This window comes from Pipistrellus hanaki (assembly GCF_964339955.1).
Source record: "Pipistrellus hanaki genome assembly, chromosome: 12".
NCBI classification, from domain to species: Eukaryota; Metazoa; Chordata; class Mammalia; order Chiroptera; family Vespertilionidae; genus Pipistrellus; species Pipistrellus hanaki.
Window position 1 is genome coordinate 31316409 of NC_140514.1, and position 23332 is coordinate 31339740.

General features: G+C 36.9%; 1 protein-coding gene across 3 annotated transcripts in view; it reads left to right on the plus strand.

Annotated features, from left to right (window-relative positions):
• Positions 1-553: 553 nt before the first annotated feature.
• The window catches only part of SANBR (SANT and BTB domain regulator of CSR), a 46032-nt gene continuing 23253 nt past the window's right edge, over positions 554-23332 (plus strand). Inside the window, exons 1-10 of one of the 3 annotated variants that reach the window (XM_084901094.1) lie at positions 554-708; positions 4556-4714; positions 5126-5309; positions 6098-6191; positions 9132-9370; positions 13315-13373; positions 15513-15673; positions 18025-18111; positions 18221-18331; positions 22291-22414. In XM_084901094.1, coding sequence (XP_084757220.1) covers positions 4565-4714; positions 5126-5309; positions 6098-6191; positions 9132-9370; positions 13315-13373; positions 15513-15673; positions 18025-18111; positions 18221-18331; positions 22291-22414 — 1209 coding nt within the window. In that variant the 5' untranslated portion in view covers positions 554-708; positions 4556-4564. The remainder of the gene's footprint in view (positions 709-4555; positions 4715-5125; positions 5310-6097; positions 6192-9131; positions 9371-13314; positions 13374-15512; positions 15674-18024; positions 18112-18220; positions 18332-22290; positions 22415-23332) is intronic. The other 2 variants (XM_084901096.1, XM_084901095.1) reach the window with 2 other exon arrangements.

Genomic DNA, 23332 nt, shown 5'->3' on the forward strand with positions numbered 1-23332 from the left:
TAACACACACAGGCTGAACCTATTGATGTGAATAAAAATTGAATTTGTAACCCTATTTACATTTCCCCCCACCCCCCGAAGAGATGCCTTCTGATAAAGACAATGCTTCACCCAAGACACTTTTCGTGTGTCCCTCGGATCATACAACATTGCTTCTTCTACCTTAACGTAAGCAGCGATACCGAAGTGACCTGAATCGAAAACCACTTCGTCCACCCTTTGTTCGCGTTCATTTATCGCTCCCATATTGCCCCTTTCTTCTGGACTCAGAGCTGGTCACCTAGGATCGGGCTTGGAGGACCTGGTTGCTAAGAGACAGGACGCTGGGAGGGTGGGGACGCTGCATTGCGACAGGCCGAGGAGTGAACGCCGAGAGAGGGGGCAGGGGAGGACCGAGCCAGGCGCCGCGGCCGGGGCTGCAGCCGCCCGTTCGGCTCCCTCCCGCCCGGCAGGAGCTCGTCGCTCATTGGCTCCTCCGCTGCGACGCTGGCCCGCGATTGGCTGGGCGGCGCTGGGTTGGGCGGCGCTGCCCCGCCCCGGGGCGCTGGTCCCCGGCCGCTCCCACGCGGGCGGGGCGGCGTGTGAGGACCTGTGAGGGCTGCGGCCAGGGCAGCCGGCAGCCGGGGCCGGAGCTTATGGCCGGAGCGCGGGCAGAGCCGGCCGCCGCAGGGGACGGAGGTGCAGCGAGGGCCGCCCGGCCCTGTGGAGGTGAGCCGGGGGCCCGGGGGCCCGGGGGTCCGGCCGGGGCCAGGAGTGCGGCTTGGGGCGGTGCCGCCCGCCGCGGCCTCCATCCCTGGCGGGACGACCGGCGTCCCACTCGCGCGAATGCCCGCGAACGCCCCCAGCGCCGCCTGCAGCCCCGCAGCCCGGGCGCCCCTCCACCCGCCCCGGAGCCAGCTCCGCCCGCCCAGCCCCCGCCTCGCCCCTCTGCCCGCCTTTGTGCGCCTCCCCTCCCGGCTGGAGGCTTGCTGGGCTCTGCCCCGTTCATCCTGGGTGTCCGAGGGGATTGTCCTTTCTCCTTCCCGTCCGAAGCCCGCTGGCTCCTCCCCGTCCGCGAGCTGGACGCCGCACCGGGCTCCCCGCGGGCGGTGGCTCAGGGTGACCCCTCCCGCCCCCCGCGGCCCGGGACCGGCCCGCCGCCCTCGCCGCGCCTCCGACCGCTGCGCAGGGACCGTGGTCACTGAATGCAGGAGCCTTTTCTGTTTCAAAAAGGAAAAAGAAAAAAAAAAAAAAATCAGATGCCAGTCGTGGACCTCCGTTGGCCTTCATTAATTAGATTGTTCTTTTTAGATACATTTAAGTAAACCGAGCTTGTGTGAAGGGGGGAGAGGGAGGACATGAAGTGCGTTCTTAAAGCGTGTAGTGTATTAAACAAGTAGAATTTTTATTTCCGGTAGGTCACACGTTTCAACTCAGGCATTAACTTTTCTTTTTAATATATTTTATTGATTTGATTTTTTTTTGATTTTTTTTTTTTTTTTTACAGAGAGGGATAGATAGTTAGAAACATCCATGAGAGAGAATCATCGATCAGCTGCCACTTGCCCACCCCCTTCCGGGGATGTGCCCGCAACCAAGGTACATGCTCTTGACCGGAATCGAACCTGTGACCCTTCAGTCCGCAGGCTGACACTCCATCCACCGAGCCAAACCGGTTTCGGCTAGACATTAACTTTTAAGATATATTTTGGCATGAATGGGAGTAGACTTGGTAGTATAATTTGAGCTTCAAACTTTTTGTCACAGTTTTTGGTAAGTCTGTTCCCCCCCCCCCCTCCCCAAATGGATGCACTGTGACAGCTCGCCTGAGAGAATTTGTGTGTCGTCCATCAAGGATTAAGCATCCTTTCACACTTACATTCAGCTCTCAGGGATGCTTTCTTGAACATTCATTTAACTGGGATTAGTACTAGGTACTCTTCCCTTGTTTGGTGTGATTCAGTTGTGTAAAGAAAATGTCAAAGAAAACAAACTTTTGATCTCTAAATGGTTTATATTATTCTAAAGTGTGTATATTGTGAGTATCATATTTGAAAGGTACATACATGTTTTTTAAGTAATTAGTCTGGACTGTTTTTTGATTAGCTAGCAGGTGCCTATACATTGTAGGACACAGTAAGTATTTTAGGAATTTTATTTATTTATTTATTTATTTTTAGGAATTTTAAATAAAATGTTTTTGAAGTGAAATTTAAAAAAAAAAAAAAAGTACCCCTGTTTCTTGCCCTGAATTCTGTTATACAGAATTATACAGAATTACCCCTAACATACATCTCAAAAACATTATTCAGAACTACCCCACACCCTAACATACATCTCAAATTGTGTGGTGTGAAAAGGGATCATGTGCCAGGCACACATGTGGAGACAATGAAGTTCTTGAAAATCTATTTTCATTTGGGCTCAAGGCAGTGATTTACAGTTATTAACATAATTTTTTAGAAATTTTGAATGCCAATAATGGCCATAATAGGAGGAAGGAAACTAATAATAGTGGTTACAAATTATCTACTGAGCACGTTTTGTATGCCAGATCGTGTGCTGGATGCTTTATATATTACTGTTTAATCCTCACAATAACACCGGAGGTAGGTATTATCTTCTTATAGCTGAGACTATTGAAAGTGGTAAAAACTAAACAAGAATCTAGATCTGGCTTTTTACTCATTTTGTCAAAAGGGTACTTCATTGAAAAGTTACTGTCTCGGCCAAAACTGGTTTGGCTCAGTGGATAGAGCGTCGGTCTGCGGACTGAAAGGTCCCAAGTTCGGTTCCGGTCAAGGGCATGTACATTGGTTGCGGGCACATCCCCGGTAGGGGGTGTGCAGGAGGCAGCTGGTCGATGTTTCTCTCTCATCGACGTTTCTAGCTCTCTATCCCTCTTCCTTCCTCTCTGTGGAAAATCAATAAACTATATTTTAAAAAGAAAAAGAAAAGTTACTGTCTCTCCTTTTATCTGCCACATTTATCTTTATGAATTTGTTTACAGTAATCTGAGGATCTCTGGAATGGTAATGCTACTACTACAAACATTACATAGTCCTTAACTGTGTACCAGGTAGCTCTCTTCGAATGTCCTCAAAAGTATGTGGACTAGCCACTATTTTTTTTTAAAGATGAGGAAATTGAGGCATAGCAATAAGTAATCTGAACCATATAATACCTTAAGTGTTTCTTTTTAATGCTCAGGCAGATACATGTAGGATAACTTTATGTCTACCACCTAATGTCTTATATCAGTGTTTTATGGAAACAGTTACATAGTCCTAATCATCGTTAACTCTTACTTAGAGCTTCTACATTCCAACTCCCCATTCCAACATTAAAACATCTCACATACTAATCCTCAGCACAATACTAGGAGGTAGATACTCTCATTCGTGAGACGCTTTCGTTGTTTTCAAAGTGCACTGGGCCTCTAGTTGAAGTATAATTGACTTCAAAATTAGACTCTGTCTTTCTCCATCCTAAATCATCATTCCCAACCTGCTGTCTCCCTGAAATATACCTCTTGTATATGATGGGAACAACATGTATGTGAGAGTCAGTTTTACCTTGCCCGGCCTCTTATTCTGTGGCCTTATACTTCTTCATCTTGTAATTTCTTCATCTTGCAAAAGTGGGGAGAGCACCTTCCTTATAGGGGTGTGTTGAAACATTATTGAAATAACAGTTCTACCATACTAGGAAGTACACAGTAAATAATAGCTATTATGTGTCCCTCCTCTGTCCCTCTGGCTCCCCTCTGCTTTGGCTCTCAGAAAATTATATTAAAAAGATCCATTTGTCTGCTAATACCCTTCCCTAGACCATAAACTCCTTGAGGACAGGGACCCTGCCATATTTATTTTTGCATCCCTGATGCTTGGCACATAGTGGGACCCTCTGAATGAATGTTATTGAACTACATTCATTTGGAAAGCCATCTGGAGCCTTTTTTCTTGGTGATCCCATTGCCTGAAGATTTTGGATACCCTTGATCACTGGACATGTTATTCAAGGGCTCCGGGGTAGGGAATGTGATGTGTGGAGCGTCAGGTGAAGAAGCAAGGGAAGCCTGTATCCACTCTGGTCCATGCCTGTGTGTATGTGTGTGGAGGTGTCTTGGCTTTTTATATATGAATGTCAGGGTGTGTATTTAACGATTAAACCTTATTTAACGAGTGTTGATTAATAATGTATTTAACGATTAAACCTTATTTGGGTTCATTGTTACATTGCTTCTGAAGACAAGAAGAGAAGGACTTCCCACCAAAAAAGTTGTTTTGAACATATAAAAATAACACTAATTATAGTTGATGATTAATGCCATTAATACTTTCACATTATAGTTTTAATCATATATTTATCTGTCCATCCTATCCATCTATCAACCAAGTCATAATGTCAAAATGCTATTATATTTGAAGAGTTTGAACTATATAATTTGTGTTTATTTTAGGTCAGTTTTACTTTATATAATAGCAGATCATTTTTTGGAATTAATTATAACTAATTTAGAATGTTCTGAAAACATTTGTATATCATGCAAATAAATCTGCTTTCCTGTCTCTAGTTCCAAAAGATGAGTCGTGGATATTCAGAAAACAACAATTTCCTGAACAATAACAGCCAAATGGTGTTGGACATGCTCCTTTATCCATTAATCGGAATCGATCAGACCATCAACTGGGAAACTGTGGCAAGGCTTGTTCCTGGGTTAACACCCAAAGAGGTAAATAACAGTCCCACAGATATCTCCTGAAAAAAAATTAGAAAAACTGATCAATTTCAAGAAACGACTACAAAAAAATAATTATGGAAAAGTATCTTCAAATAGTAGACAAGGATATATTTTCTTATTTTTTAATTTTAAAACTCCCAGTCCAGTCGGTGTGACTCAATGGTTGAGTGTTGATTCAGGAGATCACTGGTTTGATTCCAGGTCAGGGCACAGGCCTACCTTGTAGGCTCGATCCCCAGTAGGGGGTGTGTAGGAGGCAGCCAATCGATGTTTCTCTCATCAATGTTTCCATCTCTCTATCCCTCTCCCTTTCTCTCTCTAAAAATAAATATAAGCATAATTTAAATTAAAAAAAAAAAAAACCTCCCAGATCTGCATTTTCTTCCTTTTCTATTATTACAGTGTGCAAAAAGGTTTGAGGAACTGAAGAGCAGTGGAAGCTCTCCTGTTGACAACCAGTATAGTCCCCTAATGGCTGGAGAAAGTCCTGTTGAAACTTTAGCCACGTATATCAAGTCCTCACTTCTTGACGCACACGGAGAATTTCAGGAGGCTTCAATTGATCAGGATGCAGTTTCCAAAACAGGTAAGATTTTAAAACAAAATGCAGTGTTCCTCATGATAATTCTGCAAATTATTATGTATTCCAGCCATCTTTTCTTTATTTATATAAAGGCTAATATAAACATTAATAGAAAAATTTATGCATTTTTGTCTTCCTAAATTTTAGAAATTTTCTCTGCTATATTTGAAAAAAATTGTAAATGTTAATATGCAGATCAAATATTATTAACAAAAAAATTTACTATACAAAAATTTACTACTCCAAGTTATATCATAAATATTAAAGGGATTTATTTGGCTTAAAGTTTTTTTCCCCTCCCTCAGAGAATTTTGCTTGTCTCTTGTGTTATCTTTTTTATAGCTATCTATTCTTGGTTACAGTCAATGATAGTTTAAAATGACACAGTGGCAGAGATCTTTTTCCACAATTGTTTTGGAAATAATAACTGGTTTTAGAAATCCTCAGAGTATAGGGAACTGTTTTAATCTCAGCAACAGCAGTCAGAGTATTGATGTGAAAATTTACTTCAGGAAGGGAAATTTATATTGTTGGCTTTTGAGCATTTGACCCTATTTATATACACCATATCAGTATTTTTTAAATCTTCAGTGTAACATTAGCAATTTGTTATCCCTTTTTTGGACTGTTTCTTACATAAACCTTTGGAACATTAAGGGAAATGTCACCTCTAACTAGCCCTGGAAGCCATGCATTTATGGTATAACCATTCAATAAGTAAAAATCCATTCTGAGTTGGAAATGCTAACTTCCCCCCTTTGTTTTTGTATGTGTTTGTTTCTGTATTTAAGGAAGACATAGTATAGCTTCCACAAGGAATTGTTCTTCAGAAAGTGAAAGTTGTACTACTCGTAATGGTGGAGAAAAGACTGAAGAATCTGAAGGGTAGGAGGCTGGTTCTTTGCTAGATAAGTTTAATATGAGCATCAACTTTACATTATAAAATACATGACTGGTGATTATATACATCAGTTACCATAATATAGGAAATATCACAATTGCTCAAACAGTTGAAATTAGTTAATGTGTTGAACTATATATAATTGTTTGATAGCTAAACATATGCTTATTTGTGTTATTTATAAATTAAGCTAGTTTTTTCATTTTAAAAATTTATTTTCATTTTGTAAATATTAGAAATGACATCGATTAACCTAAAACTTTGAAAAGTAAATTTTAAATCTAAAGGAAAAGTCAGTCATTAGTTCTCCAGTTTTATTAAAGAAACTGGGTATGTATTTTAGAATAACATGTTTGAATATAATTATTCATTATAGAAACCTTTAAAAATTAGAATATATCTTTCAGTATATTACAAGTTATTTTTAAATCTCCCTATTTTTTTTCTTTTATTAATTGTAGAGAGAGGAAGGGGGTGGGGGGAGAAACATCGATTGGTTGCCCAAGTGAACTGGGGATCAAACATGCAACCTGGGTATGTACCCTGACCTGGAATCAAACCTACCACCTTTTTTAAAATATATATATATATATATATATATATATATATATTTTATTGATATTTTTGCAGAGAGAAAGGGAGAGGGATAGAGAGCTAGAAACATTGATGAGAGAGAAACATGGACCAGCTGCCTCCTGCACACCCCCTACCGGGGATATGTCCGAAACCAATGTACATACAGTAATCTGGACCGAAATTAAACCTAGGACCTTTCAGTACGCAGACCAACACTCTAGCCACTGAGCCAAACCATTTTCAGCAAACCTACTACCTTTTGGTGTATGTATTGCTCCAACCAACTGAGCCACACCAGCCAGGGCTGTATTGCAAGTTTTGATACTTTTGTATTGTTTTATATATTTTATATACAGTCAACTGCACATATTGTATTTTAAGAGTTCACCTTGATGAGTTTTAACAAATGGGCTCACCATGTAACCATGACCTAAATGAAGATATAGAATATTTACATTGTCTCTAAAACTTCTTTTGTGTATTTTCAGTTTAGATAGTTCTTTTTATAACAATTTTATTACTATATAATTCACATACCATAACATTTACCCTTTTGAAAACGTCTTGGAGATGGATGGTAGTGATAATTGCAACAATGTGAATGTGCTTAATGCTACTGAACTGTACTCCTAAAATGGCAAATTTTATGTTATGTATATTTTACCACAATAAAATAAAATTACCCTTTGAAAGTGATTTTTAGTTTATTTACATAGAATTTTTACATAGAATTTTTAACTGATAGGTTTGTATCACAAAAATTTTATCAGATAATTTTATATAGTGGTCCAAAAAGCCACAGAAACTTTATGCTTCATTATACCAGCCATTACCTGTTTATATTTTGACCATAATTTATTTGGAAGAACAATTTTCAGAGAGTTTTTTAAATTATTTTGATTTGGACAAGAGTGTTGATTAATAACCTTTTTTCGGGTAGCCCAATTTTATTTCAAATGCAATTATTTACTTATTTATTTTTATTTTTCAATTACAGTTGACATTCAGTAATGTCAAATTTTATATTTGTTTGAGGTGTAGAGCATAGTGGTGATTTTTTTATATTTAGAAATTTATGAAGTTCCATTAAACACTCATCCAGTTCATATTGTAGGACAGTGTATCTCTTCTTTTTTAATCTCTTCCTTTTGTAATGACATGAAGGCAATTGTGGATCACACTGTTTCTTTTTGAGGTAATATAAATTCAAGGGATAATAAATTCAAGGAGTATATAATTTTTGAAGCAATCATTCTGAGGTATCATCTAAACTTATTCTCAAATTATTAAAAAATATGTAAATAAGCAATTGTAGTCTTAAGAATTCTTTTAACTATATTTACTAATTTATATTTATTGAATGCCTGACAAACTTTCTTTTTTTAAAAAAAAGTTTTTATTGTTATTGTTTTTAAATATATTTTTATTGATTTCAGAGAGGAAGGGAAAGGAAGAGAGAGAAAGAAACATCAATGATGAGAATCATCGATTGGATGCCTCCTACACACCACACACCCCCTGGGGATCCATCCCACAGCCCAGGCTTTGTGCCCGGACTGGAAAAAAGTGTGACCTCCTTGACACTCAACCACAGAGCCACACCAACCAAGCCTAACAAACTTTTTTGCTGTTAAAAATAAGTTGCCATGCTAATTTTTTGATTTTTTAGTGAATAGTTTTAACTGTTTTTTTCTACTTATTACTAGTAAGGAAATTTTAATATTTAGCTTTATCACTTTCCAACACCCATAGCCATGTAAAAGTATGTTTTATGCTCATCACAAGAATTAGAATGTATTACTTAATTTTTCTTCATGAATTGGTACTGTTTTTTAATTTTTCATAATTTACTTATACCTTGTAAATAACAAATTTAAACCCGCCCTAACCCATTTGGCTCAGTGGATAGAGCATCAGCCTGTGGACTGAAGGGTCCCAGATTAGATTCTGGTCAAGGGCATGTACCTTGGTTGCAGGCACATCCACAGTAGAGGTTGTGCAGGAGGCAGCTGATCTATGTTTCTCTCTCATCAATGTTTCTAACTCTATTCCTCTCCCTTCCTCTCTGTAAAAAATCAATAAAATATATTTAAAATAATAATAATAATAATAAATTTAAACCCTGTAAATTATGATTCTATTTTTATTTGTCTAATTAAGTGAGTAGTTTTACTAAAATTATTCATAATCTCAGATATGGATAAGATTAGCAAGATTTAACTATAAAACTGATTTGTGGTCAAATCTTCAAAAACATCTTGTTCTCATACTTCTAGTAAATGTTAATATTCTTGGTTCCTCTTCTGAAATTCTAATAATTTTATTTCTGTGTATCATTTTTTATGAAGGCCAAATATGGTGATCCATGTGTGCGATGAAGCAAAAAATTTAAAAGAAGATTTTATTTGCCCACGAGACCTTTTGATATCAGAAATGAAGTACTTTGCTGAATATTTATCTATGGATGCCCAACGCTGGGAAGAGGTGGACATTTCAGTTCACTGTGACGTTCAAATTTTCAACTGGTTGATAAAATATGTTAAAAGAAACACTAAGGAGAATAAAGATTGTGAGATGCCAATTTTAGGTAAAAGACAATCTATTACTTACTTTGTAGTTAAGTTTATGTGTCACCTGCTTCAGGCCAAACATGAAATGTGGATAATTGCTTGAACATTAGCATTTATATTCAAATTAGTAATTGCTTCTTTAGAAAACATACCTCAAAATTCGTGCACATGGGGGTGGTCCCTTAGCCGGGTCTGCACCCTCTCACAGTCTGGGATCCCTGGGGGGATGTCCACCTGACAGCTTAGTGCTGTCATGGAGGAGGGAGAGGCTCCCACCACAGCCGCTGTGCTCCCACCTATGAGCCTGGCTTCTGGCTGAACGGCCCTCCCCCTGTGGGAGTGCACTGACCACCTGGGGGCAGCTCCTGCATTGAACATCTGCCCCCCCGTACAATCAGTACATGTCATAGTAACCAGTTCTACTGTTTGGTCAATTTGCATATTAGCCTTTTATTATATAGGATGTATGGCGAATAAACAGGTCTCTGCATAGCAGTTCCCACTGTATGGTACATGGACCACTAGTGCTTTAGACTCTACAGCCAAAGGATCCTTTAGAGCAGTGTTTCCCAAACTTTTGACATATGTGTACCCCTTCTATAATTTTCGTAACACTGAGTACCCCTTGTACTCATGAGAACGTAGAATTAGGCGCAGCTAAGCACGGTGCAGTGCATATCCCCACCAAACTCCGGTGCAACGCGTACCCCCACCAAACTCTTCCTGTACCCCTGGGGGTACGCGTAACACACTTTGGGAAACACTGCTTTAGAGGATCCAAAAGGTCAAGACAATTTGCATAATAAAATCAAGATGTTATTTGTTTTTATGTGTTGACATTTGTCCAGGTGGTCAGATGTAAAACTGTTGCAACTTTAGCACATATCAAGGCCAGTGTACAAACTGTACTAGTGGTCTCTGTATTCTTCAGCACCATGAACTAACAGTTAAAAGGGGGGCGGAAATCCAGGTTCACTTAAGAATGTCCTTGATGAAGTAGTAAAAATTACTAATTTTATTACATTTTGAGCCTTGAGTATACTTCTTTTTAATATTCTGTGAGAAGTACATGGGAAATGTACTTCTGCCACACACTGAAGTATGATGGTTATCTAGAGCCATGGTCAGCAAACTGCAGCTCACGAGCCACATGCGGCTCTTTGGCTCTTTGAGTGTGGCTCTTCCACAAAATACCACAGCCTGGACAAGTCTATTTTGAAGAAGTGGCGTTAGAAGAAGTTTAAGTATACAAAAATTTGGCTCTCAAAAGAAATTTCAATCGTTGTACTGTTGATATTTGGCTCTGTTGACTAATGAGTTTGCCGACCACTGGTCTAGAGGAAAAGCACTTATGCAGTTGTTTGAGTTGCAGTCTAACCTAGTTGCGTTTTTTAAAAATTAAAAATTGTGTTTATTTGAGAGAATGACTGACAGGCAAATTATAGTTACTCAGACTTAGGCATTTGGCAGATATTGTCTTGAAAATGAATTAAGCCCTAGCTGATTTGGCTCAGTGGATAGTGCATCAGTCTGCAGACCGAAGGGTCCCAGGTTCAATTCCCGCCAAGGGCATGTATCTCAGTTGCCGGCTCTTTGGGCCAGCCCCTGGTCAGGAGGCAACCAATTGATGTGTTTTTTTCACATCCATATTTCCCTCTGTTTTTCCCTCCCTTTTCCACTCTCCCTAAAAAATCAATGAAAAAATATCCTTGGGTAAGGATTAACAACAACAACAAAAAATCCAAAAATTAAATGAGCTTGTCAAAGAAAAGGAAACAACTACTAGTATTTATTGCCAATGATAAAATTCAAGCTTTCAAGTGAGAATTAAAGTTTGGAAAACTTTTAAGTACTTTTACATGCTTGACAGCTTCTTAATATTTAAAGACTTTTCTGATGAGACTTGTCATATTAACAAATGTGATCTTTTAATATATTGTACAATGAAATGGTTCAACATTCCATCTGCACCAATGTTTTCCTTGACTTATACATGATGTTAAAAATCGTGAATGGAGTTAAAGAATCAAAGCACAAGATAAATCAGTGGATTTTAAGGTAATAGAATGGAAAAATCATTCACTGATATGATTTCAGATCCCACTGCGACTAACCTTAAAAAAGTACCATTTTTCAAGTTTTAATATAACATCAAAAAAGATTACTCATATATTGAATATAGAACCAGATATGAGAATCCAGCTGTCTTCTATTAAGTGAGACATTGAAGAAATTTGCAAAATATGTCAGTGTTATTCTCACTAGTTTTTTTTTTTGTTTGTATATTTTCATTTTGGAAAATATACTAGTAGTTATTTTTTATAAAAATATGTGTCTGTGTAATGAATTTATTTTTTAAGTAAATTAATATTTTTTTCTGTTTTATTCTTTAATATGGTAAATACTCAGATAACCCATATAAACAAAAGCTCTTTAGGAATCTGTTTTTCAGATTACAAAGGTATCTTGAGAGCAAAAGTTTGAGAACCACTATTCTAGATGATAAGAGAAATAATTACTAAGTAATCTTTCATTGGGCATAGTTTTATATAGGAAATCTCACTAGTGGTTTAAGAAAGTCTTTCTGAGCACTAAAATTGCTATTTACAGCAGTACAAAAATATTTTGTTTTTAAATATACATTTTTGTTGATTTCAGAAAGGAAGGGAAAGGTAGAGGGAGAAACATCAATGATGAGAGAAAATCATTGCTCGGCCACCTCACCCACCCCCCCTCTGGGGATCATGTTAGTAATCCAGACATGTGCCCTGACCTGGGAATCAAACCGTGACCTCGCAGTTCATAGGTCATGCTCAACTACTGAGCCACATTGGCCAGCACCAAAATATTTCTAACCTCTTATTAGTAAATGGATCTATACTGATAGTATAAAAGTTTTCTGTGGAAGTTTATAATTTGTATTTTAATTACCAGATTTAATGGAAAACATTTCTAGTGATCCTTAAAAATTATAGGATTGCTAAATCAAAAAATTTCAGCCAATCAGAGTCCAGAGATACTAGACCATGCAGATGATATGTATGTGTGAAGTAAAAATCAAAATATGTACAGAGAAAAAAGCTATTGCTTGATCCTGCATATTTATGTGGATGGTAAAGGTAAAAATAGAGAAAAACTAGTCACTGTAATCTTTGACTTTAAAAAAATGACTAGAAATGTAAACTTTTACACACACAATTTTTATTCTAATCTGGAAAACTACCAAAATACTTAATTAACTGGAATGGATCATATTATAATTTCCTGAGGAACTCTTTCACCAGCTCCTTCCTTTCTTCATTGCTATCTGAGAATCTTTAATCTAGAGTTGTTACTTAAGAAAAGATAGGGGTTACTTATTTTAATCATTGTTTGTATAGTTCTTTAGTTGGATTGTCTTAGTACTATAATGGTGAACATCAGATTTTTCTTTTTCTTAACTATACCTCATAGGAGATGACTTAGGTTTACTGAAACGGTAGCATCAGATGGCATCCCGTCTCCCTGGCTCCACTCAGTCTGCCTTTAGGAAGGAACTTGAGCATTTCTGCAGAAGTAAATTTTGTCTTGTCTTTCAGAATCTTTTTCATTAAGTACAAGAGCTCTCAATCATTTAAAAAAAAAATTTTCTCACTTTTTTTGTGTGATGAATTATATTCTCAATTTCAATTATCTTTTTCCCTGATTTAGTTAAGGAGAAATTTGCATATATTTGTGTCTTTAACTGCAGTCCTCTTACTTGATATGCATCTAATTCCAGGGCAAATTTACTGTGCATTTTCTTTATACCCTAAGTTTGAACATTGCATTTTCTTTCTTTCACATATGTAAGCCATAGTAAGATAACTTTTGTTCTTATTAGAGTATCATCCTCTTTTAAGGTGAGAAGGAGCCTTTTCTCAGGAATTTGAGGTACAAATAAAATGGAGAATTTAAATGTTTGTTTTTGTTTTTTTTTAAGAGCCAGGAAATGTCATTTCAATTCTTATTTCTTCAGAGTTCTTGAAAATGGATTCATTGGTAAGTATTAATAAAAGATCTATGCTCTTCTGTCCACCCACACTTGATTTAATATTTAATTTGATTTTTCCTTTAAGTTAGAAAATTCTAAGGCATCTTTCTGAAGTAATTGTTAATTCAAGAGTGTGATTCCATTAGAATAAACTGCTCATGTTTGAAGGGGTGAAGGCTGTTATATATCATTTGTATATCATACCTATAAAGCAAACAATTTATCCTCAAGGAGTAGCTCTCTGTTGTATTAGATTAAACAAAACAGAATTAACTTTAAAAAGAGTTTGCTCTAAAATCAAGTTAAATGAAAATTAATTGGAATATATTTGTTTCACTATTTAAGTAGTTCCTTTAAGCATGTTTTGCTAATTTGTGTCTTTCATTTATAGTTCAGCAAATTAAGAACCAATAACCAACTATTAAATACTATAATATTGTATGTGTAAATCAGATGCTCATTCATTCTATTGTTTAAGAGTAGTTGATGAGCCAAGACCGGTTTGGCTCAATGGATAGAGCGTCGGCTTGGGGACTGAAAGGTCCCAGGTTCGATTCCGGTCAAGGGCATGTACCTTGGTTGCGGGCATATCCCCAGTAGGGGGTGTGCAAGAAGCAGCTGTTCGATGACTCTCTCTCATCGATGTTTCTAGCTTTCTATCTCTCTCCCTTCCTCTCTGTACAAAGTCAATAAAATATATTAAAAAAAAAAAAAAAAAGAGTAGTTGATGAAACATAAAAGCATATGTACAGAATCATATCAAGTTTTAACATGAAATATACTTGTGTGTTTTTTCTTGTTAATGAATTTATCATTCAAATGTTTTTATATATTATTGTTTTCCTTTAAATAAATATTTACTTTTAGTCCCCAAGAAGATTACACAGGGCAGAACACTCCTTTGCTATGCTAACAGATGTGAAATTTGTTTATTTGATTGTTTGGGGTTTTACTAAATTTTCTAGTTTTTTGTATTCCTTAGTCCTCCCCTAGTCAGTTGTTGGTATTAATTGCTTCAGGAAAGGATTACAGAAAAGAAAGAAAAAAAAAACACCAGAAATTAAAAGAATCCTTAACATTTGAATTCTGAAATCTAAGCCCTAAAGGACATTTTTCTTCCATAAGCAAAATATTAGCCAATGCTAGTTTTCCCTAGAACCCAAGTCCACCTCAAAAAGTAAATTTTCAGCCGAAACCGGTTTGGCTCAGTGGTAGAGCGTCGGTCTGCGGACTGAAAGGTCCCGGGTTCGATTCCGGTCAGGGGCATGTATGTTGGTTGCGGGCACATCCCCAGTAGGGGGTGTGCAAGAGGCAGCTGGTCGATGTTTCTCTCTCATCGACGTTTCTAGCTCTCTATCTCTCTCCCTTCCTCTCTGTGAAAAATCAATAAAATATATATTTAAAAACAAAACAAACAAAAAAAAAAAGTAAATTTTCAGCCCTAACCGGTTTGGCTCACTGGATAGAGCATCGGCCTGTGGACTGAAGGGTCCTGGGTTTGATTCCAATCAATGGCATATACCTTAGTTGCAGGCACATCCACAGTAGGAAGTGTGCAGGAGGCAGCTGATCGATGTTTCTCTCTCATCATCCATGTTTCTAACACTCTATCCCTCTCCCTTCCTCTCTGAAAAAAAAATCAATGAAATAAATATTTTTTAAAAAGTAAATTTTCATAAATGATTTAATATAAAAAAGTAAATAAATATACCTCATGTTGGAGAAAGAGGAAGAGAGCAAGCACAACCCAACTGAGAAAACCCTGAATTAACTGAAATTATGTTTCTACTACTCAGAGAAATGGAAACTTAAAATTGTTATCTAAGTTCAGTGATAAGTCACATATCCTATATACTTGAGTTTGTGGACTGAGATTTATACCTGCCACAGCTATGAAAGATGCCCATTGCATTACTTTATTAAATATTTTAAGAAGGTGGAAAATGATTATTCTAGCTATGGATATATGTTTGTACTCATTGGACCACTTTGGAACAGTGTGGATAACCCAAATAAGCAAAACCCAGATAGTATGTAGCAATACATGGATAAGACTTTTAATGAATTTTACCTTTGAAAGGTATTGATATTACGTTATCATTTATGCTGCTATTTTCAACATTCATTTTTTATTCTATGTTTTTTAGGTTGAACAATGTATTGAGTATTGCCACAAAAATATGAATGCCATAGTAGCTACGCCATGCAACATGAACTGTATTAATGCAAATCTTATTACACGTATAGCTGATCTGTTCACACACAATGAGGTTGATGACTTAAAAGACAAGAAAGATAAGTTTAGGAGGTAATTTTTAATTTTATTTTATTATTTTTAATATATTTTTATTTATTTCAGAGAGGAGGGTAGAGGGAGAGGGAGATCGAAACATCAATGATGAGAATCATTGATTGGCTGCCTCCTGCATGCCCCCCACAGGGACTGAACCTGCAACCTGGGCATGTGCCCTTGGCCAGAATCGAACCTGGGACCCTTCAGTCCATAGGCCAATGCTCTATCCACTGAGCCAAACCAGCTAGGGCTAATTTTTTTTTTAAATATTTTAGAAAAAATATATTATTTCTATTTCATTTTAGTAAAATAGTCTATTTTTAGATTACATTTAAAAATATATTTCCATTTTATTTTAAATGAAGTAAAATTTACCCAGAGCCCCAGGTAAATATTAGTAATTAAATTAGTTATTTTGTATAATGTATATATGAGCTTACTGTGGCAGTGAATTATGTAATTATTAAGACTGGCCTTAGTATAAAGGGGAAGAGTGGGATGAGGAGGGGTCAGCAGTAGTCATTGGCAGCAGAGGAGTGGCATTATCTGATTTGTTAAAAAGATCATTTTGGTTTTTATGTGGCGAATAGACTAATAAAGAGGAAATATGCTAATGGACCGTCATGCCATTGCAAAGGTGGCAGTGCACGTGGCAAATAAGGGGATATGCTAATTGACTGTTCCACCCTCAAAGATGGCAGCACCCACAGGCTATAAGGAGGGAGTATGCTAATTGACTGCCATGCCCTCAAAGACGGTGGCGCCCACAACCACAAGATGGCAGCACCCAGTCCCCTCAGCCCCACTGGGGCAACAGGTGTGGCAAGGTCAGGCCTATCCCCAGGCGTGCATGCCCCCTCAGAGTTAGAAACATCAATGAGAGAAAATCATCGATCACCTGCCTCTTGCACAGCCCCTACTGGGGATGTGCCCGCAACCAAGGTACATAACCTTGACCAGAATCAAACCTGGGACCCTTCAGTCCATAGGCCGACGTTCTATCCACTGAGCCAAACCGGTTTCGGCCAGATGTATTTTTACAGTATATTTTTATTAAGTTCAATGATGAGAGAGAATCATTGATCGGCTGCCTCCTTCACATCCTCTCCTGGAGGTGGAGCCTCAAACCTGGGCATGTGCCCTGACCTGGGAATCCGACTTTGACCTCCTGGTTCATAGGTTGATGCTTAGCCACTGAGCCACATGGTCTGAGCCATAAATATTTTTTTAAAGGAGAGAATTATGTTTATTTGTTAACCAGGATGATTCATTAGAGTTGGAGGAATTGATAATGTAAGGATTGATCCAAGTGTTTAGTCATTAAGGAAAATGAGACAAAGGGGGATTATCTAAGAGCTAAATACTTAGAAATGGGATCAGGTTCCTAAATCTGGATCTGGACTTTAATAGCAGCTCTTACATGAGGGAAAATGAAGATAGAATGATATACTTGGAATAAACGGCAGTTAATTTAATTAGAAAATTCAGTCATATTATGCATATTAATAAAGTATTAATATTTATTGAATGCTTAATGCTATGTCTGGCACTCTAAAAACATGTCATTTAACCCTCCTAAAAACTTAGAAGTTTGGAATTATTAATTCCATTTTATGGATGAGAAAACAAGGTTCAGAGGAGTTAAGTTGCTAAAGATGACACCCTTCTCTCCCAAGGAGGGTGTCTGGGCACTGCAGTTCAATGATGGGCAGTACTGGGCTGTGTCCAGTCCTGAGAAGGACCCCCTCAGCTTTGGCCACCTGTCCCACTTGAGGGTGGCGTTGGACCTCAAAGTGGACCTTCTATGCTGTGGAGGACCTGCACCCATCTCTGCACATTCCATGTCAGCTTCCTAGAGCGTGTGTTCCCTCTTTTCTTTCTGCTCCGCTGGCCTTGAGAGACATTGCCCGGCCTACAGAGGGAGCCGATCAGTCAAGGGTTGAAGAATACAAAGATGATTGCATATTCAGTTTTAAAGGCAATTATAAGTATATTTTTGGGTAATTAGTATATTTTTAAGTTTTAAAAGAATAAAAAATGGTTGTGTATTTATCACTATTGATACTGAGTGATTGGTAGACCTAGAATTGTTAAATTTCCAAAATCTTTAATCTTGAATATTACTGTAACAAAAGACTAAAAGAGAGGTAGATATTCATCAGTCTTATTTTTCTTATGAAAATAGATTCTTGATCAAGCAGTTCTTATTAGGAGAATTAATTTATAAATTCCCAAAGAGAATGAATCTATGGATTTCTTAATCTTATTTCTACATGTGCAGATAGGTCAGCATTTGTTTTTGTTACTATGAAGTAACTTTAGTAAAATAAATAAAGGAAATTAACTGGGTCATTTATTGTTAATAGTAAACTGTTTTGTAAGAAGATTGAGAGACTATTTGATCCTGAGTACTTGAACCCAGATTCTCGGAATACTGCAGCCACACTATACAGGTATGGTAGCATGTTTTTCTTTGGTAGGCTGTATGATACAGCTAAAATCTTTAGTTTACTATATTTACATTTTCCTTCTTGTATGTTTTTGTATCAATTTTTGTTATAGATGCTGTTTGTGTAAGAAACTTTTAACAAAAGAAACAGAAAGAAGAATTTCTTGCATTCCTGGAAAAATCAATGTGGATCGACATGGAAATATTGTGTATATTCACATAAGGTGTAGTGAAAATACAATACAGTTTTTCAAATGTGAATTACTAGTATATTTATAGAAGCATAACTCTTCCTATAAGGAATAGAATATATTTTCTGCATGTGATCCAACTTTGATTTAGAGCAGTGGTTCCCAACATGGGGCACACGCCACAAAGGCGGGCAATTTTTTGAAAAATATATTTTATTGATTTTTTTACAGAGAGGAAGGGAGAGGAATAGAGAGTTAGAAACATAGATGAGAGAGAAACATCGATCAGCTGCCTCTTGCATACCTCCTACTGAGGATGTGCCTGCAACCAAGGTACATGCCCTTGACCGGAATCGAACCTGGGACCTTTCAGTCCACAGGCTGATGCTCTCTCCACTGAGCCAAACTGGTTAGAGCACAAGGGGGGTGGGGGGCAATTTGATTTTTAAGGGGGGTAATTTGAGAATGAGTTTTTAACTAGGAATTTTTTGCATTTCTTATTGTTCTAGGGGCCTCATATACAGTATGTAAATATATATTGTGACATATTTATGCATTTCAGTTATATGTTTTGAAACTTTATTTGCTATTTTTTCATATCACTTCATATTATTATTATTATTATTTTTAACAATTTCTTAGTGATTTCTTCCTCAGTACTTCAGCTGTCCTTTTGTTCTTTTATTTTTCTCTTTCATGGATGCCATGTTCTTTGGAAGCTTGTTTAGACCAAGTTAAGGGCCTTTTAGGCTTCCTCTGGATAAAGAGGAGTTCACTTTTTGAAGGATAAGAATTGTATGTCACAGGGTGGACATCAGGATTTTAGAGATGCTTAGGTGGGGATGGCCAAAAAAAGGTTGGGAACCACTGATTTAGAGAGATGCTATTTCCAAAACAAAATAGTTTTAAAGGCTATGTCTTATTAAGTGGGTAAGTATATTTTTAAGTTTTAAAAGAGTAAAAATGGTTGTGATTTATCTCAAAAGATATTTTGATCAGTACCATTACAATTATTTCTTTTCACTAACAGATTTAGTTGTCTATATAAATGTTACTTTGAATTTGACAAGAGAACCAAATATGCTTACAGGTAAATTTTTGTAAATGAGGAAAATTGTCTTTGAAATTGAATATTCCATATCCTGTGTATTCTTCATACTTTGTCAATATCCCATTAATACATAGTTCTTTTTTATTTCCCTTTAAGTTCAAAACCAGTAAACATTCTGAGTTGGAGGGAGAGTGTTGTTAAATGGTATGTCTCAAGAAAGCAAAAACTTTCAAATATATCCTACTCCTAGGATTTAACACAAAGAGTAATATTGGATTTGTGAAAGCACTTCATAAGGACATTTATTGCTATGTTGTTTAAATTTTAAAAGAGAAACACCCAAATGATTAAACAAACTAAAATATCTATACAATAATGTATATAAAGCACAGCTAATCAATTCTTAATGTGCAGCCTTTGAGAATAAGGATAAGAATTGTATGTCACAGGGTGGACATCAGGATTTTAGAGATGCTTAGGTGGGGATGGCCAAAAAAAGGTAAAGGAATAAATACTTACATCTAAAGTTGCTAGTGGTAAATTAAGTGAAAAGAACAGGTTATAAAACAAAACTAGAAACATGCTCACAAAATGTTAATTTAACAGTGTTACCGTTGAGTGATGGTATTATGGATGGTTTTAATTTTCTTCGTGTTTGTTCTTTTTTCTACGTTAAAAATGTGCACCACTTTTACTAAAGAAAAAAAACTACAAATGTTAGATTTCATAGTTTAAACATTAAAACGGAAGAATAAAACACACATTTGACCTTAATGCGAATAGCACAGTCAAACCAAAATGTTTCGTTTTTCTCTCCATATAATAATCAGGGAATCTTTCTTAGTTATTGTAAGCACCTGGAATTTTAAATTTTTTTGTCTTGAGACTTGATTCATATTTTTAAAATTATGTTCATTCTGGCCCTAGCCAGTTTTGCTCAGTGGGTAGAGCATCAGCCTGTGGACTGAGGTCCCAGATTCGATGCCAGTCAAGGACAGGTTGCAGGCTCCTTCCTCGCCCAGGCCCTGGTCAGGGCTCATGCAGGAGGCAACCAATCAGTGTGTTTCTCTCACATCAAAATTTCTCTATCGGACCAAACCAGAGACGGGCGGACCTGCATTACCACCATTTGTCCACCAACCAGATCTGAAATATCATGGCTGGCATGTACACATACATAAGGAACTATCTGGCATTGAAATTGGGACTCAAAAGAACTGTTGGCCCAGAAAGGAACTCACTACAGACTGATTCATTTGCCTCTCAGCATGACCATTATGGCTTGTTGCAATTTAGGTTCTTACAAGGGTATTTCTTGGATCACATGATCTCACACATCTAGAGGAAATAATGAACAACATAAACAGACCCAGAGAAAGAGAACCAGCGATCAGACTGTCAAACCTCAGGGGGAGAGTAAGGGTGGGGGTAAAGGGAAGAGATCAACCAAAGGACTTGTGTGCAAACATATGGGCCTAGCCAGTGGCCATGGACAATGGGGGTTGGGGGTGGGGCATATCTAGGGAGGAGTTTGGGATGGGAATGGGGGAATAAGGACAATTATGTGAGACCATAATCAATGAAAATTAAAAAAAATTTAAAATGTTTTAAAAAAATTATCTTTCCCTCGCTCTTCCACTCTCTAAAAATCCATGGAAAAATATCCTCAGGTGAAGATTAAAAAAACAAACAAATTATGTCCATTCAGCCCTGGTCAGTGTTGGCAGGGTGCATGCAGGAGGCAACCCATCAGTGTGTCTTTCCCTTTCTTTCTCTCTCTCTCTCTCTCTCTCTCTCTCTCTCTCTCTCTCTCTCTCTCTCTCTCTCTTCCTCTCTCCCTTCCTCCCTCTTCCTTTCTCCCTCGCTCCCTCTCTCTCTCCATACCTTTCTCTAATATCAATTTTAAATTATTTTTTAAATTATTTCCATTCTGATAGCAATGACTTATGTATTCTATATATTTTCTGACAGTGGTAACTGTGAAGAAAATTGGTAACTTCAACATCCATTTTTGTTTTATTCAAAGTATTTTCCAGCAAGTCAGCTGTTGAAGACATTTTTAAAAATTGTTTTTAACTTAAAACAGATGTGCTTATGTAATTTGCAATAACATAATGTCATTTTGTTATTTGTTGAACTAAGGACAAAAATATCAAAAGTTTGAAAAGATTAAGGGACTTGGGGGGAAAATAGGAACTTGAGTTACATATGACCATAGCAATTAGGATTTTAAGCCTTTGCTATTTTTAAAAGTATATTTTTTATTGATTTCAGAAAGGAAGGAAGAGGGAGAGGTAGAAACATCAGTGATGAGAGCGAATCATTGATGGGCTGCCTCCTGCACTCTCCACACTGGGGATCGAGTCTGCAACCCAGGCATGTGCCCCTGCCCAGGAATCAAACCATGACCTCCTGGTACATAGGTCAATGCTCAACCACTGAGCCATTCCAGCCAGGTGCCTTTGCTATTTTTTAAGTTGATCTTAACATAAAAATGTTTTTTACCAAGACCTGATTGTATATTACTATATTATTCAATTACTAAAAAATACCACTTGAGAATAATATAAATACATTAATGAAATGTTTAGAATCACCCATAATTAACAACTTATTATATAATATGTACAATTAGAATAAAGCAACATATGTCAAAGTCTCAAATGTTACCCTGCTCCAACTGTATTTAACTTATAATCCTTTATGTAGCATAGCAAAATAATTTGGCATTCAACCATTCATACCTTTTCCTGTTATCCACAGAAAAATAAAGCATAAATAGACTCCCAAATGATATTTTATCTACTGTTCAGTCCATTCTACAACCATCAGTTAGGAAATATTCTTGGGTATAAGCCACAAATTTAGAAATATTTGCTCTAAACAATTGTTAATATTGATTTATTATAAAATAATGTAACAATTGATGCTCTTTCACCAGAGATAAGTCTTGGGATGTTCATGAGTATTTGAATAGTCTTTTTGAAGAATTAAAATCTTGGAGAGATGTATATTGGCGCTTGTGGGGAACAGTCAACTGGCTAACTTGTTCAAGGTGTTTTCAGGTGAGTTTTTAAAAATATATCTTGCTCTGCAAACATTGAGAGGAGGTTCTTTTGCTATATGTTATTTAATTAGTATGTTTGGATGTGTTTTGACAATATTTAACATTTTTTTAAGAAATTAGTGGCAAAAGTGGTTCTGTTAAACATTGCTTACACCTGACTTAATTTCTCTTACTATGTTTCTTCTTCTTTATTTTCATTGTTGAAACAATCAGTGACTTGCTGAATTTTTAGAAAGCCAATAGGTTACAAGTGACCAAATGCATTTTTCCAATTATTTGCAGCTAAACTGTTTCTCCTTTGGCCCATATATTTCTTTTTCACTTATACTTATTTAAGTTAATCTTTTCCTTTTTTTAATATCACTTTGCTTTCTCGAAGCTTATCTTAGTAACATTTTCATGAGCACATACTAATGTGCCAAACACTCTTCCTTACCAGGTGGAGAGTTCTGAACTGCGCTGTCACCTTTATTTTCATTTAAAAGTCAAATATCAACGGTAGCCTATACATTTCTTTAGAAACACCTTTGCAGATAGGATGCGACTGATATTTGTCCTTCTTGTTATAACAGCTGTGTTCCCAAAAAGGTTTTATTTTTAAGAAATGAAGTCTGTAATAAAAGCAGAAGAAAGCTTGCTATGTGAAGATACCTATAATAAATCCTTTTATAGAATAAATAGATCTTTATAGGTCACAATCATTCTCAATTAGGCTATGTATAAATTCAGAGTGTTCTACATAAATTTTTTTTATATATATTTGTATTGATTTCAGAGAGGGAAGGAGAGGGGGAGAGAGAGAGAAACATCAATGATGAGAGAGTCATTGATCGGCTGCCTCCTGCAAACCCCCTACTGGAGATTGAGCCCGCAATCTGGGCACATGCCTTTGGCTGGAATTGAACCTGGGACCTTT